Genomic DNA, 17,434 nt, shown 5'->3' on the forward strand with positions numbered 1-17,434 from the left:
AATGCAGCGGCCCTTGGTTTCTGCTCAGTTCTCCTTAAAAAGCCAAGTGAGCAGTATATGGATCTACTAAGTATATAAGACTGTCTGCAAATCCATATACCACCCACTCAGCTTTGCCAGAGGTGCTGAGCAGAAATGAAGGACCACTGCACTTTGCTGAGTACCTCTGCCCCCTCATTTTAGTAACCATTGGGGTCTCAGCACTCGGACCCCCACTGCTCAAAACGTCTGAAATTTCTATGACATGTCAGAAATTTGTCGAAATAACTGGAAGACTTTAAAATTCCTTTAAAACATTTTTTTGCTCCAATACTGAAGAAATGATGGTAATCTGACACCCCTGAGGTTTTATTGTTGTTGGATCATTTTCTCACAGTACCAAATCCATCTTCTGAAAATCTGTATTCATCAGTGGGTGGTTTGTTGTACTTTTCATAGTCAACACTGCGCATTTCATATTGGATACTAGTTTGTTATTAAAGGGGGAACCGGTGAAAAACTATTTTTTTTTTCATATCAACTGGCTCCAGAAAGTTTTTACTTCTATTCAAAATCTTAATCCTACCAGTACTTATCAGCTGCTGAAGTTTAGTTGTTCGCTCCGGGTCTGATTACTGGCGATCACGGGGCCGGAGCATTGTGACGTCATGGCCCCGCCCCATGTGATGTCACGCTCTGCCCCCTCAATACAAGCCTATGGGAGGGGGCGTGGCAGCAGTAATCATACCCGGAGCGAACATGCTCCAGGGACTGATTGTAACGGGGTGTTGTGTGCAAGATCACGGGGGTCCCCAGCGGTGGGACCCCCTCGATCAGGCATCTTATCCCCCATCCTTTGGATAGGGGATAAGATGTCTTAGCGCCGGAGTACCCCTTTAATTATTTACATTAGGGGCGAGCACAGCACGGCATAGAGAGGAGGCAGGGAAGTGCACAGAAGTGCTTTAGCAATAGAAAAACAGGGGGCATAACTTTGAAACTAGTGAACAAATTCCTGTAAGTAAGGCATTATTTTACTCCTTTTCATCTCAACTATAACCCAGTGTATTGAGTTAAGTATGGGTTAACAGCCTGTCAGTTTTCATTTTAAGTATGAGCAGTACCTCTACTCTCAAATTCCCCCACCTCCATGTCAGTAGACAGGAACACATTATATACATTACATATTTTGAAATGAGAAAGTAGGTGCATATATATGATCTCTTAGTTTATCTATTAAGTAAGGAACCTATTAAAGGAACACTAAACTAGAAAGTAAAGTGCAAAGAGGCCAAGCAACTGAGATTAAGACTTAACCTTTCCTTTTTTTACTGATAAAACTCAAATACCAATTGGCCTATGTGATATCAGTAAATAAGTAAAGGTTAAGTTTTAATCTCTGTTGTCTTGGCTGTATTGGTGGTTATTTATGTAGTGATTCTCTAGATGTTTATTTAGACCACTTAAAGGGGTATGCCAGGAAAAAACTTTTTTCTTTATATCAACTGGCTCCAGAAAGTTAAACAAATTAGTTAATTACTTCTATTAAAAAATCTTAATCCTTTCAATAATTATCAGCTGCTGAAGTTGAGTTGTTGTTTTCTGTCTGGCAACAGTGCTCTCTGCTGACATCTCTGCTTGTCTTGGGAACTGCACAGAGTAGAATAGGTTTGCTATGGGGATTTGCTTCTAAACTGGGCGGTTCCCGAGACACGTGTCATCAGAGAGCACTTAGACAGAAAAGAACAACTCAACTTCAGCACCTCATAAGTACTGAAAGGATGACATTTTTTTTAATAGAAGTAATTTATAAATCTGTTTAACTTTCTGGAGCCAGTTGATATATAAAAAAAAGTTTTTCTTTCCTGGATAACCCCTTTAAGGTTTTGTTATCTGGGTATTTGGAGACCCAATATTGTCTGAAACTGTAATATTTTGTGTTATGCTGCAAGATTTTTTGCTGCTTTTCAAAATATAAAAAATAATGCAGAGAACACAGGCATTTATTTTTTCATGAGCCCTTTCATTTTTTATTGGCTATATGGCTGCTGAAGGAAAGTGGGGAGAGCTTCTGCTTCAGCCAGTTGCCTTACAGACAGAAAGAGATGTAGTCTAAGCTTATGGGGATGGAGGAAGAGAATGACTGATCTTGTACACATATAGAAGAATTCCTTCTATGGTATATATGTCGGTTTTGATTGTAACATGAGATTAATTAGGATCAAAATTGACATAGAAATTAAGGGGTTAAAACAAAGCTGCTTTCTTTCACAAACAGCGCCACACCTGTCCTCCTACCGTGTGCGGTATTATAACTTGGCTCAATTTAATTCTAAAGAACTGAGCTGTAATACCACACACAAAGTAAGAATGAGAGTGGTGCTGTTTCTGAAATAAAGCACCTATGTTTTCTATATCCTGGATACCCCCTTTTAGGCTAGGTTCACACCACGTTTTGTTAAATACAGTTCCCGTATACGGTTGGGAGGAGGGGGGGCGAGGCTTAATCGCGGCGCCCGCACTCAGCCGTATTCAGGAACCGTATTTAATGTATGTCTATGAGCCGACCGGAGTGAACCGCAGCCTCCGGTCGGCTTCGTTTTCGGCCGTATGCGGTTTCCCGACCGCAGGCAAAAACGTGGTTGACCACGTTTTTGCCTGCGGTCTGGAAACCGCATACGGCCGAAAACGAAGCCGACCGGAGGCTGCGGTTCACTCCGGTCGGCTCATAGACATACATTAAATACGGTTCCCGAATACTGAGTGCGGGCGCCGCGATTAAGCCTCGCCCCCCCTCCTCCCAACCGTATACGGGAACCGTATTTAACAAAACGTGGTGTGAACCCATCCTAAGGGAGTAATTGTTGGCACCCTCATGTATTTTCTATATTTAGTGTTCCATTAATTGTAGGATGATGAATATTGTTTATAAAATACTATGCGAAGCAAATCAGGATTTATGCTTTGAACACTACGGTGCAATTCAGTAGGTTTATTGACATGCTCTATATAGAAGGTACTTTGCGACACTATATCTTCCACATTATTACAACGTAAGACACTAAGGTTAGTAAGCAAGTACAATAAAGAACAATTAGCTAATCAACAGTAAATGAAACAGGATTATAGACAAACTGTTGTAGCACATACAAATGTATGCATTTAATGAGTAGTTTTTAGACATTTTCCCGGACAGTTTTAGATCAAACAAAAAAAAAATACTATTTTCTAATACCAGCAAATGCAAATGGTTAACTTACAGCACTCTGTTTGACTCATGGTTTTTCTTTGAGCTATAAATAAAAAGAATCAAATGAGGACACACTTGTTAGAGGTCATACGTCACTAAACAAAAAATACCAATTTACCATTGACAAGAAAACGTTAAATGGCTTTGATATACTGCCAGTTGTCAATAGAAGAAGCACCCCGCTAGGTAACGGCCGTTATTGAACATCTAACCTGAGACTAAATTATAGAAAATACTGTTGACAGAAAATCAGCCATGGTGGTAACCCTAGATACAATAATGACACCTAGCAAGAGTTACATAACCTGTGCTAAGAAATATAGCGCAAAAAAAAAAAAAAACGTTTTCAATAATGGCACAAAGAAAAACTGTGAAAGGAAGATGTCAACTAGGAGCAAGACTTATAAGCACAATTCCAAAGATTATCAATACTAGATGGATAAGCCTAGAAAAAAAAATATTAAAAAATACCATGTATATAGGTTCCATGAGAAAAAAAAATCTATTTTAATATAAAAACAAAAATTAATAAAATAAATATCCAAATGAAGACAGAATTATATAGTAAAATCCAGTAGAAATGATAAACTAATGGGTTTTTAGGGTAAAATTCATTGATGAACTATCCTCAGAATCAACCATCAATATGAGAGTGGTGGAGTCAAGCATAAAGATGAAAAAGCTTCAAAAGTATTCAGGACTCTAGCTACTCCCCCTAGAAGTGCACTCCCTGTACAGGTACAATGACAAGTATGAAAGAATTGAGAAAGAATCCAAACGTAACAGCAAAAGATCTATAAAGTCTTAACCTTAAAGGGGTATTCCAGGCAAAAACTTTTTTATATATATCAACTGGCTCCAGAAAGTTAAACAGATTTGTAAATTACTTCTATTAAAAAAAGCTTAATCCTTTCAGTACTTATGAGCTTCTGAAGTTAAGGTTGTTCTTTTCTGTCTAAGTGCTCTCTGATGACACGTGTCTTGGGAAACGCCCAGTTTAGAAGAAAATCCCCATAGCAAACCTCTTCTAAACTGTCCGTTTCCCGAGACAGGTGTCATCAGAGAGGACTTAGACAGAAAATAACAACCTTAACTTCAGAAGCTCATAAGTACTGAAAGGATTAAGCTTTTTTTAATAGAAGTAATTTACAAATCTGTTTAACTTTCTGGAGCCAGTTGATATATATAAATAAGTTTTTGCCTACAATACCCCTTTAACCCTATTGAGTTAAAAGGGCATGAACTAAAGAGGACTGTGCAAGCTAGGTTTACTATGGTTTATTTACTTTTTCTCCCTGCACTGTTGATGTTTGTAGGTTATTAGTTTAGTTTAAATAGTTTTGTCTATATGTGACACTATATGACAATCAGACCACTTTTTTGTAATCAAGGACATATCCAGGTTATTTCACATAGAGGATTTACTTCTTCTTGCAACTGGGGCTGTGGGTCCAATTGTGTCAAATAATGTGGTAAGATGACATTATACTCTCAATTGACAATTTAAAGATGGGTCAGGTAAGAAACTGTTGGCAATATTGTACAGCCTTTAATTTCCAGGCAAAATATAATCCATCTCACTCAAAACAAATCCAAAGGATCATGTCAACCAATGCCCATTAGTGAAAAAATATGGCTAATATGGGTTCACATAATTATTGATGAGAGCAGACGCAGTTACTAAGCAGTGCCGGGGATGATGCTGAAACAACCTGTAGGACCTCTATAGTCTTCAGGTACAAAAATACAAGATCCAATTCATTCTAAGTTTTACGTAACCCCCATGGAAAAAATGTCAACATCCCTTGAATAGGAACAAAAATCAGTAAATCAGTAAATTATACATGGGATAGCAGCCAAGAATCATGTATTTCCAGCCATAACTGAAGTAATACAGTGGCCATCCATTTGGCAGCAAAATAACATGATTTGGGTTTTTCTGCCCAAGGGAATGCCTCTGAATAATTATATATTCACAAAAGAAAATGCATATAACACGTAGTACAGGCACATACACCAAAACAAATAGAAATGCATTTGGGCATCAAAGTAAATGTACAAATTGGACCACAAAACTGGCATTGGCATCATTTCACAACACCTCATCCAGACGCCTTTAATAATATTAAGAAAATTAGACGGCAAAACAAATTATTCCACTAAAATGAGATTTACCACTGCAGGTAAATGAAATAAGCTGACTTGTACAGGAAACTGCAGGATTACTTCAGAAATGAAAATAAATGACTTCCCAATCTACTCAGTAACAAATGCCTTTTATAGATTTGGGGTGGGTGCAGCTCACTTATTCTAAATATAACCGAGGTTACTGAGATGGACTCCCACACCCAAGGAGTATATAGACAGAGTGAGAAAACAAAAGATATCTCGGTCCTCTAGGTTATATAAGGGAAATTAGTGGAGAAAGATACCGTATTTTTCGCCTTATAGGACGCACCCAATTTTAACCCCTTAACGACCACAGGGTTTTCCGTTTTTGCACTTTCGTTTTTTCCTCCTCACCTTTTAAAAATCATAACCCTTTCAATTTTGCACCTAAAAATCCATATGATGGCTTTTTTTTTGCGCCACCAATTCTACTTTGCAGTGACATCAGTCATTTTAGCCAAAACTCTACGGCAAAACGAAAAAAAAATCATTGTGCGACGATATTGAAGAAAAAACGCAATTTTGTAACTTTTGTGGGCTTCCGTTTCTACGCAGCAGTACCTTTTTTGGTAAAAATGACACCTGATCTTTATTCTGTCGGTCCATACGATTAAAATGATACCCTACTTATGAAGGTTTTATATTGTCGTACTTCTGGAAAAGATCATAACTACATGCAGGAAAATTTATACGTTTAAAATTGTCATCTTCTGACTCCTATAACTAATAGGGGTATGGGGTGGTATGAGGGCTCATTTTTTGCGCCATGACCTGAAGTTTATATCGGTACCATTTTTGTATTGATCAGACTTTTTGATCGCTTTTTATTCATTTTTTCATGATATAAAAAGCGACCAAAAATACGTTATTTTGGACTTTGGAATTTTTTTGCGCGTACGCCATTGACCATGCTGTTTAATTAATGATATATTTTTATACTTCGGACATTTATGCACGCAGCGATACCACATATGTTTATATTTATTTTTATTTACATGGTGGGTTTTTTTTTATGGAAAAAAGGGGGGTGATTTGAACTTTTATAAAGGAAAGGGTTAAATCACATTTATTAACTTTTTTTTACACTTTTTTTACACTTTTTTTTTGCAGTGTTATAGGTCCCATAGGGAGCTATAACACTGCACACACTGATCTTATACCATGTTCACTGCAAAGCCATAGCTTTGCAGTGATCAGGGTTATCGGCGGTTGATTGCTCAAGCCTGAATCTCACATCTCATTTTCACTGCGGTACTCCGGATCAGCCCCGCTGAGCAGCCGGGCAGCTTTCACTTTCGGTTTAGGGTTTCACCGCGTCTAAAGGGTTAATAGCGCGCGGCACCGCGATCGTTGCCGCGCGCTATTAGCCCCGGGTCCCGGCTTCAGATACATGCCGGGACCGACCAGATATGACGTGGGGTCACCGTCATATACTTCCTTGGTCGTTAAGGGGTTAAAGGTGCAAAATCTAGAAAAAAAAGATTCTGAACCCAACAGTGATCTTCAACCTGCGGCTGTTGGCTGTCTGGGCATGCTGGGAGTTGTAGTTTTGCAACATCTGGAGGTCCGCAGGTTGAAGACCACTGGATAGGAGGTAATACTCACGTGTCCCCGCCGCTCCGTCACCGCTGCCCTGGATGTAGCTCCATCGCTGTCGCCACGTCCCTGTGGTGTCCCCGACGCTCCGGACGTCTTCTTCCCCGGGATCCACGCTCTCTGTCGCCGTCATCACGTCGCTACGCACACCGCTCCTATTGGATGACGGGACGGTGTGCGCGAACTTACAGTAAATTCGATTTGTCACGAACTTCTCGGCTCGGCGGTTGCTGACTTTTCCTGCATAAATTAGTTCAGCTTTCAGGTGCTCCCGTGGGCTTGGAAAAGGTGGATACAGTCCTTGGAGACTCTTTCTTAGGAATGTATCCACCTTTTCCAGCCCACCGGAGCACCGGAAAGCTGAACTAATTTATGCAGGAAAAGTCAGCAACCGCCGAGCTGAGAAGTTCGTGACGAATCGAATTTACTGTAAGTTCGCTCATATCTAGTGTCAATGGCTGGAAGAACCGACCAATCAGAATGGGCATTTTACTGGTAAAACACCTGTATTACTGAAGCGTATGCACTGACTGATGTCTGGTAGCGCTCCCTACAGTACAGGGAGGTATTACATGTTGTTACGCCGAGCGCTCCGGGTCCCCGCTCCTCCCCGGAGCGCTCGCTTCACTCTCCCCGCGGCAGCGCTCCGGTCACGTCCTCTGACCCGGGGCGCTGCGATTCCGCTGCCAGCCGGGATGCGATTCGCGATGCGGGTAGCGCCCGCTCGCGATGCGCACCCCGGCTCCCCTACCTGACTCGCTCTCCGTCTGTTCTGTCCCGGCGCGCGCGGCCCCGCTCCCTAGGGCGCGCGCGCGCCGGGTCTCTGCGATTTAAAGGGCCACTGCGCCGCTGATTGGCGCAGTGGTCCCAATTAGTGTGTTCACCTGTGCACTCCCTTGCCGGATCTTGTTGCCTTAGTGCCAGTGAAAGCGTTCCTTGTGTGTTCCTTGCCTGTGTTTCCAGACCTTCTGCCGTTGCCCCTGACTACGATCCTTGCTGCCTGCCCCGACCTTCTGCTACGTCCGACCTTGCTTTTGCCTACTCCCTTGTACCGCGCCTATCTTCAGCAGCCAGAGAGGTGAGCCGTTGCTAGTGGATACGACCTGGTCACTACCGCCGCAGCAAGACCATCCCGCTTTGCGGCGGGCTCTGGTGAAAACCAGTAGTGGCTTAGAACCGGTCCACTAGCACGGTCCACGCCAATCCCTCTCTGGCACAGAGGATCCACTACCTGCCAGCCGGCATCGTGACAGTAGATCCGGCCATGGATCCCGCTGAAGTTCCTCTGCCAGTTGTCGCTGACCTCACCACGGTGGTCGCCCAGCAGTCACAACAGATAGCGCAACAAGGCCAACAGCTGTCTCAACTGACCGTTATGCTACAACAGTTACTACCACAGCTTCAGCAGTCATCTCCTCCGCCAGCTCCTGCACCTCCTCCGCAGCGAGTGGCCGCTCCTGGGATACGCTTATCCTTGCCGGATAAATTTGATGGGGACTCTAAGTTTTGCCGTGGCTTTCTTTCCCAATGTTCCCTGCATCTGGAGATGATGTCGGACCTGTTTCCCACTGAAAAGTCTAAGGTGGCTTTCGTAGTCAGCCTTCTGTCCGGAAAAGCCCTGTCATGGGCCACACCGCTCTGGGACCGCAATGACCCCGTCACTGCCTCTGTACACTCCTTCTTCTCGGAAATCCGAAGTGTCTTTGAGGAACCTGCCCGAGCCTCTTCTGCTGAGACTGCCCTGTTGAACCTGGTCCAGGGTAATTCTTCCGTTGGCGAGTATGCCGTACAATTCCGTACTCTTGCTTCAGAATTGTCCTGGAATAATGAGGCCCTCTGCGCGACCTTCAAAAAAGGCCTATCCAGCAACATTAAAGATGTTCTGGCCGCACGAGAAATTCCTGCTAATCTACATGAACTTATTCACCTAGCCACTCGCATTGACATGCGTTTTTCCGAAAGGCGTCAGGAACTCCGCCAAGATATGGACTCTGTTCGCACGAGGCGTTTCTCCTCCTCGGCTCCTCTCTCCTCTGGTCCCCTGCAATCTGTTCCTGTGCCTCCCGCCGTGGAGGCTATGCAGGTCGACCGGTCTCGCCTGACACCTCAAGAGAGGACACGACGCCGTATGGAGAACCTCTGCCTGTACTGTGCTAGTACCGAACACTTCCTAAGAGATTGTCCTATCCGTCCTCCCCGCCTGGAAAGACGTACGCTGACTCCGCACAAAGGTGAGACAGTCCTTGATGTCTACTCTGCTTCTCCACGTCTTACTGTGCCTGTGCGGATGTCTGCCTCTGCCTTCTCCTTCTCTACAGTGGCCTTCTTGGACTCAGGATCTGCAGGAAATTTTATTTTGGCCTCTCTCGTCAACAGGTTCAACATCCCGGTGACCAGTCTCGCCAGACCCCTCTACATCAATTGTGTAAATAATGAAAGATTGGACTGTACCATACGTTTCCGCACGGAGCCCCTTCTTATGAGCATCGGATCTCATCATGAGAGGATTGAACTTTTGGTCCTCCCCAATTGCACCTCGGAAATTCTCCTTGGACTTCCCTGGCTTCAACTTCATTCCCCTACCCTGGATTGGTCCACTGGGGAGATCAAGAGTTGGGGGTCCTCTTGTTCCAAGAACTGTCTAACTGTCTACCGGTTCCCAGTAACCCTTGCCGTAACTCTGTGGTTCCTCCAGTAACCGGTCTCCCTAAGGCCTATATGGACTTCGCGGATGTTTTCTGCAAAAAACAAGCTGAGACTCTACCTCCTCACAGGCCTTATGATTGCCCTATCGACCTCCTCCCGGGCACTACTCCACCCCGGGGCAGAATTTATCCTCTCTCTGCCCCAGAGACTCTTGCCATGTCCGAATACGTCCAGGAGAATCTAAAAAAGGGCTTTATCCGTAAATCCTCCTCTCCTGCCGGAGCCGGATTTTTCTTTGTGTCCAAAAAAGATGGCTCCCTACGTCCTTGCATTGACTACCGCGGTCTTAATAAAATCACGGTTAAGAACCGCTACCCCTTACCCCTCATCTCTGAACTCTTTGATCGCCTCCAAGGTGCCCACATCTTCACTAAATTGGACTTAAGAGGCGCCTATAACCTCATCCGCATCAGAGAGGGGGACGAGTGGAAAACGGCATTTAACACCAGAGATGGACACTTTGAGTATCTGGTCATGCCCTTTGGACTGTGCAACGCCCCTGCCGTCTTCCAAGACTTTGTCAATGAAATTTTTCGTGATCTGTTATACTCCTGTGTTGTTGTTTATCTGGACGATATCCTAATTTTTTCTGCCAATCTAGAAGAACACCGCCAGCATGTCCGTATGGTTCTTCAGAGACTTCGTGACAACCAACTCTATGCCAAAATTGAGAAATGTCTGTTTGAATGCCAATCTCTTCCTTTTCTAGGATATTTGGTCTCTGGCCAGGGACTACAGATGGATCCAGACAAACTCTCTGCCGTCTTAGATTGGCCACGCCCCTCCGGACTCCGTGCTATCCAACGCTTTTTGGGGTTCGCCAATTATTACAGGCAATTTATTCCACATTTTTCTACCATTGTGGCTCCTATCGTGGCTTTAAGCAAAAAAAATGCTGATCCCAAGTCCTGGCCTCCTCAAGCAGAAGACGCCTTTAAACGACTCAAGTCTGCCTTTTCTTCGGCTCCCGTCCTCTCCAGACCTGACCCTTCCAAACCCTTCCTATTGGAGGTTGATGCCTCCTCAGTGGGAGCTGGAGCTGTTCTTCTACAAAAAAATTCTTCCGGGCATGCTGTCACTTGTGGTTTTTTCTCTAGGACCTTCTCTCCAGCGGAGAGGAACTACTCCATCGGGGATCGAGAGCTTCTAGCCATTAAATTAGCACTTGAGGAATGGAGGCATCTGCTGGAGGGATCAAGTTCTCCTGTTATTATCTACACCGACCACAAGAACCTCTCCTACCTCCAGTCTGCCCAACGGCTGAATCCTCGCCAGGCCCGGTGGTCTCTGTTCTTTGCCCGATTTAATTTTGAGATTCACTTTCGTCCTGCCGATAAGAACATTAGGGCCGATGCTCTCTCTCGTTCCTCGGATGCCTCAGAAATTGAACTCTCTCCGCAACACATCATTCCACCTGACTGCCTGATCTCCACTTCTCCTGCCTCCATCAGGCAGACTCCTCCAGGAAAGACCTTTGTTTCTCCTCGCCAACGCCTCGGAATCCTCAAATGGGGTCACTCCTCCCATCTCGCAGGTCATGCGGGTATCAAGAAATCTGTGCAACTCATCTCCCGCTTCTATTGGTGGCCGACTCTGGAGACGGATGTTGTGGACTTTGTGCGAGCCTGCACTATCTGTGCCCGGGATAAGACTCCTCGCCAGAAGCCCGCTGGTTTTCTTCATCCTCTGCCTGTCCCCGAACAGCCTTGGTCTCTGATTGGTATGGATTTTATTACTGATTTACCCCCTTCCCGTGGCAACACTGTTATTTGGGTGGTCGTTGATCGATTCTCCAAAATGGCACATTTCATCCCTCTTCCTGGTCTTCCTTCTGCGCCTCAGTTGGCTAAACAATTTTTTGTACACATTTTTCGTCTTCACGGGTTGCCTACGCAGATTGTCTCGGATAGAGGCGTCCAATTCGTGTCTAAATTCTGGAGGGCTCTCTGTAAACAACTCAAGATTAAATTAAATTTTTCTTCTGCATATCATCCCCAGTCCAATGGACAAGTAGAAAGGATTAACCAGATCTTGGGTGATTATTTGCGACATTTTGTTTCCTCCCGCCAGGATGACTGGGCAGATCTCCTCCCATGGGCCGAATTCTCGTATAACTTCAGGGTCTCTGAGTCTTCCTCCAAATCCCCATTTTTCGTGGTGTACGGCCATCACCCTCTTCCCCCCCTCCCTACTCCCTTGCCCTCTGGTCTGCCCGCTGTGGATGAAATTTCTCGTGACCTTTCCATCATATGGAGAGAGACCCAAAATTCTCTCTTACAGGCTTCATCACGCATGAAGAAGTTCGCGGATAAGAAAAGAAGAGCTCCCCCCGTTTTTTCCCCTGGAGACAAGGTATGGCTCTCCGCTAAATATGTCCGCTTCCGTGTCCCTAGCTACAAGTTGGGACCACGCTATCTTGGCCCTTTCAAAATTTTGTGTCAAATTAATCCTGTCTCTTATAAACTTCTTCTTCCTCCCTCTCTTCGTATCCCTAATGCCTTTCACGTCTCTCTTCTCAAACCACTCATCCTCAACCGTTTTTCTCCCAAATCTGTTCCTCCCACTCCTGTTTCTGGCTCCTCGGACATTTTCTCGGTCAAAGAAATTTTAGCTGCCAAAAAGGTCAGAGGGAAAAATTTTTTTTTAGTGGACTGGGAGGGTTGTGGTCCTGAAGAGAGATCCTGGGAATCTGAGGACAACATCCTAGACAAAAGTCTGCTCCTCAGGTTCTCAGGCTCTAAGAAGAGGGGGAGACCCAAGGGGGGGGGTACTGTTACGCCGAGCGCTCCGGGTCCCCGCTCCTCCCCGGAGCGCTCGCTTCACTCTCCCCGCGGCAGCGCTCCGGTCACGTCCTCTGACCCGGGGCGCTGCGATTCCGCTGCCAGCCGGGATGCGATTCGCGATGCGGGTAGCGCCCGCTCGCGATGCGCACCCCGGCTCCCCTACCTGACTCGCTCTCCGTCTGTTCTGTCCCGGCGCGCGCGGCCCCGCTCCCTAGGGCGCGCGCGCGCCGGGTCTCTGCGATTTAAAGGGCCACTGCGCCGCTGATTGGCGCAGTGGTCCCAATTAGTGTGTTCACCTGTGCACTCCCTTGCCGGATCTTGTTGCCTTAGTGCCAGTGAAAGCGTTCCTTGTGTGTTCCTTGCCTGTGTTTCCAGACCTTCTGCCGTTGCCCCTGACTACGATCCTTGCTGCCTGCCCCGACCTTCTGCTACGTCCGACCTTGCTTTTGCCTACTCCCTTGTACCGCGCCTATCTTCAGCAGCCAGAGAGGTGAGCCGTTGCTAGTGGATACGACCTGGTCACTACCGCCGCAGCAAGACCATCCCGCTTTGCGGCGGGCTCTGGTGAAAACCAGTAGTGGCTTAGAACCGGTCCACTAGCACGGTCCACGCCAATCCCTCTCTGGCACAGAGGATCCACTACCTGCCAGCCGGCATCGTGACACATGTTCTGTACACTTTACCTGTACCAGGGTTAGCTTCTCCTTTGGACACCAGGTAAGGGCGACTCCATGTAACTTTTTTAAAGGACATTATGTGTACTGTACAAGACCCTGAAGAAGCTTCTGTCCTCTACATAGACCAGTGTTTCCCAAGCAGGGTGCCCTCAGCTGTTGCAAAACTACAACTCTCAGCATGCCCGGACAGCCTTCGGCTGTCCGGGCATGCTGGGAGTTGTAGTTTTGCAACAGCTGGAGGCTCCCTGCTTGGGAAACACTGACAATAGACAGTGATTACAGCTTTCAGCAGATCTTTCCTACTTTTATATGTAAGGATTTGCTTTATCTATATTAGTTATCTACTTATTTTCTTTAATCCTCACTTTTTCCTATTTTTGGATGACATTTTGGTGGCTTCAGAACCAATAACCAGGTTTCCATAGAGTTATGGTCTCAACATACAATGGTTTCAACATACAATGGTCGTCCTGGAACCTATTAATATTGTAACTTGAGGGACCACTGTATTTATATTGTATCCAATGTATCCATTTATGTTACTTATTTGCATAGAATATTATACAATTCACTTACTATTTTCCAATACCATTACCTGTATACCTGGTTCTTAATATCACATATTTTTTATATTTGATATATATATATATATATATATATATATATATATATATATATATATATTTTTTTTTTTTTACACTTATCTTTCTCCACTAACAAATGCCTTTTGTTGTCCTTAGAAATGTCATTATTCATTAGCATGAAACACAAAATGAATTGGCCAAGGCAGAATATTTTCTCCATCCTGAGCACAGATTGATGGTAATTCAGTAATTGCGGTGGTTTTAGAAAACATTATTATCTAGCCTTACAAAAAGAAATTTAGCATATTTCAAGCTGATACAAACCACGCTGGCTTCTGGTGCACTCCAAGTATAAAGCTTACAGTGTCCCTACAGAATATGGTTGCAATACTCGTAACTTATAAGAAATGTATGATTAGTGAGGGGGATTCTACCAAGAGGGAAACCTCTAATCTGCGCAGGATCCTGTATGTGTGAACATACCCTTAAGGCTACTTTCACGCTGCCGTTGTGCCTCGTCAAGAACGGGCGTCAAAGTAAAAAAAAAAAAAAAAGAGACTTTTATGGCCATTCTTGACAAGGCGCAGCGGCAGTGTGTAAGCGGAGCAAGCAACAGCGGGTCCCGATGGAACCCCATTGTAGTCAAGTAGCAGGAGAAAAAGACGGCGCAAGCAGTATTTTTTCTCCCGCTATTCTCCCCGGCGGCCCTGATGACTGTCATACTACCGTGTGACAACATTGTGTGAAAGTAGCCTAAGATGACCGCTCGACATAGCACAGTTGGTCTTCTCCAAGAATGCATAATAAATGTGGAAATAAAATCTGCTAGACAATCCCTACTAGGGCAGAATTAAAGGGGTATTCCAGGAAAAAAAACTTTTTTATATATATCAACTGGCTCCAGAAAGTTAAACAGATTTGTAAATTACTTCTATTAAAAAATCTTAATCCTTTCAGTACTTATGAGCTTCTGAAGTTAAGGTTGTTCTTTTCTGTCTAAGTAATCTCTGATGACACGTGTCTCAGGAACCGCCCAGCTTAGAAGCAAATTCCCATAGCAAACCTCTTCTAAACTGGGCGGTTCCCGAGACACGTGTCATCAGAGATTACTTAGAAAAGAACAACCTAAACTTCAGAAGCTCATAAGTACTGAAAGAATTAAAAAATTTTAATAGAAGTAATTTAGAAATCTGTTTATCTTTCTGGAGCTAGTTGATATATATAAAAAAGTTTTTTTTCCTGGATAACCCCTTTAACTAATAGAGAGGATAACAACAAAATGCGGAGAGATGCCCCCCCATCTTTATCAGGTATGCATTTGTTTTATTTTTGTTCTGACATTATAATACATTTACAAACAAGACATCACCATTACTCTTGTCCTCATGGTGTGTCCTTACATAGTCTAGCCTAGGAAAGTCCAGCCCATGTCCTCTTTATTTCCACCCACCAACCATGTTGGATTGACAACAACCAGATAAAGAAGAGATGGGCTGGATCTACCTGGGTTCTTGCTGTGCAGGGAAACACCTCTTGGGCACTTAAGCCTCATTTGTATAATAACAAAAAGGTTTATATCTCATTAATGGTGCTAACTATTGCCATAAAAAGGTATGCCTGGAATCCTGAAGTCTAGCCCTTTCTAGCCATTTGCTTACCCATGTTTTTCTGGCAACAGGTACATACAGATGTAACCATGGTTATCTTAACTGCGTGAACCCAACACAGCATTGTATTGTGTTTGGATGTCTTAATGTACAAGGAATTAAGATAAGGTCTAATAATTGAGAAGTAAGGTGAAAGTTAGGTTTGTGTAACGAATTAGGATAACTTATCTCAACTTCAGGAGTACAGTAGAAAACTTTAAGACGCCAGGCATTGTGATGAGGCTGGCTACATCTGTGGATTCGAAACTGACACAATACAGTTACAAACTGCAACAAAACCACTCACCCTGATTGTATGGCCTCACACTAATACAGTCATTTAAAGGGGTATTCCAGGATTTTTTTTTATTTGACTATGCTACAGGGGCTGTAAAGTTAGTGTAGTTCATAATATAGTGTCTGTACCTGTGTGTGATGGTTTTCTCACAATTCTTCTGTGATTTTTACCCCACTATTTATTTTTACCAGCATACAAAATGACTGTTGTCTCAAATTTTTCCCAGGTTGCAATGCGGCCGAGACCTGACTCACTAGTCAGCTGATGACAGGGAGCCTGTCTGCTTCAATGGGTGGAGGGATCGCTTGGTGGGAGAGAGATCAATCTGCAACTAATGCAACAGCTGTAGGCACCCTGATTGAAAACCACAGGTCTTTTGAATGGATGCAGCTCATTTATGTTTCAATGGGTGGGGTGGCTGATGTGTGGGAGGGAGGAAAATAGAATTGTGGGATTTGTAGTCAAAAAATGAAAAGTCAAACAGGAAATACCAGTTCACAAAAAGCTAGCCACAGTGTGATGGTAATCTCATGACATAGCCATTTAGCCCCAAGAAAAGCGCAGACCCTTCCTAAGCATGTCCATTGCTGTCTGCCAGGAATGTACTAAAATCACCTTATGGTGGAGAACCCCTTTAACTGCTATTTGTCCTACTATTCAAAGACCTCCAGAAAGAATAACAAATAAATGACACAACACAGTGAAACTGTGTTCTAGGAAAAAGATGGGAAATACAATTATTTACTTCATACAACATGTCAGAAAGATCACAGATCCTTTTTAAGTAAGAAGTCCCCCAAACAATGAAATAGGAGATCTGGGTCTGTCAACAGTATGTCAAACTTTCCAGGGATTTGCAGTGCAAAGATCAGCCATGGTCTCTGCTCTGTAGAGGAGTCAGCTTACACTGCCAATCATGGGAAAGGGTTATGACTAAATGTTTCTATACCTTATCCTTAATTCATGGGACACACTCTGCAGGGTGCATCAGATAGGTGATGATGTCATCCTGCAGTTCACACAAAGTTAGCTGAATCAAGAATGACACTTCCTCCTCTTCAATGGGTCAGATGATGATCGCATGACCCAGTTACAGTATTGAAACACATGGATGCAGCTGTACTGGTTGAAAACAAATGGTGTTGTAGGACTAGTGATGGTGAGTGTGCATGATATAGGAAAAGAAAACCTTGAGTGCATCTTAATGGGTTTCAGGCCTTGTGCAAGGATTTTTGCCACCTTAGGCAAAAAATAATTTTGCCGCCCTTTGACCCCGCACATTGGCATCTCCCAATGTATGGAGGCGCGTGCCATGTCAGGATGTTTGACGGACCTGACCTTAGTGATTGCCCCTGTCTGCCTCAGAGGTGGCGCTGCGCTCCTTCAGCAGGCTGAAAAAAGCAAATTATTATTGTACGGATGGGGCGGGGGTAGCATGGCGGGGTTTTGCTTGATGGGCAGTTGCTTCGGATGGGCGTGTGCTTCAGATGCTGGCTAACTTTATTGCAGTAGGCAGATCGGTGCCCCCATCAAGAGGGCGCTCTAGGCAGCTGCCTATTTTGTCTACAGACAGAGTTGGCTCTGATGGGGTTACCCTCCTTTACAGTTTACATGTTGGATGACTTTTATGCAATTTGTTTGGCCAGCTTAAAAGGAATGTATCGCTATTTTATACTAATTATAACCAAATACTGAGCTAGTGGAAGCTGGTGGACGTTTTTTCGGCATGTCCTGTGGACTGTGCAG

General features: G+C 44.3%; 1 protein-coding gene across 9 annotated transcripts in view; it reads right to left on the bottom strand.

Moving 5' to 3' along the window:
• PLCE1 (phospholipase C epsilon 1) overlaps window positions 1-17,434 on the bottom strand; it is a 327,095-nt gene that overhangs the window by 91,519 nt on the left and 218,142 nt on the right. For 6 of the 9 annotated variants that reach the window (XM_056530229.1, XM_056530227.1, XM_056530230.1 and 3 more), the window contains exon 8: window positions 3,240-3,272. The exons of the other annotated variants lie outside the window; for them this stretch is intronic. In XM_056530229.1, coding sequence (XP_056386204.1) covers window positions 3,240-3,272 — 33 coding nt within the window. The remainder of the gene's footprint in view (window positions 1-3,239; window positions 3,273-17,434) is intronic. 9 annotated transcript variants of the gene reach the window in all.

Source organism: Hyla sarda, chromosome 7 (genome assembly GCF_029499605.1).
Source record: "Hyla sarda isolate aHylSar1 chromosome 7, aHylSar1.hap1, whole genome shotgun sequence".
Lineage (NCBI taxonomy): Eukaryota > Metazoa > Chordata > Amphibia > Anura > Hylidae > Hyla > Hyla sarda.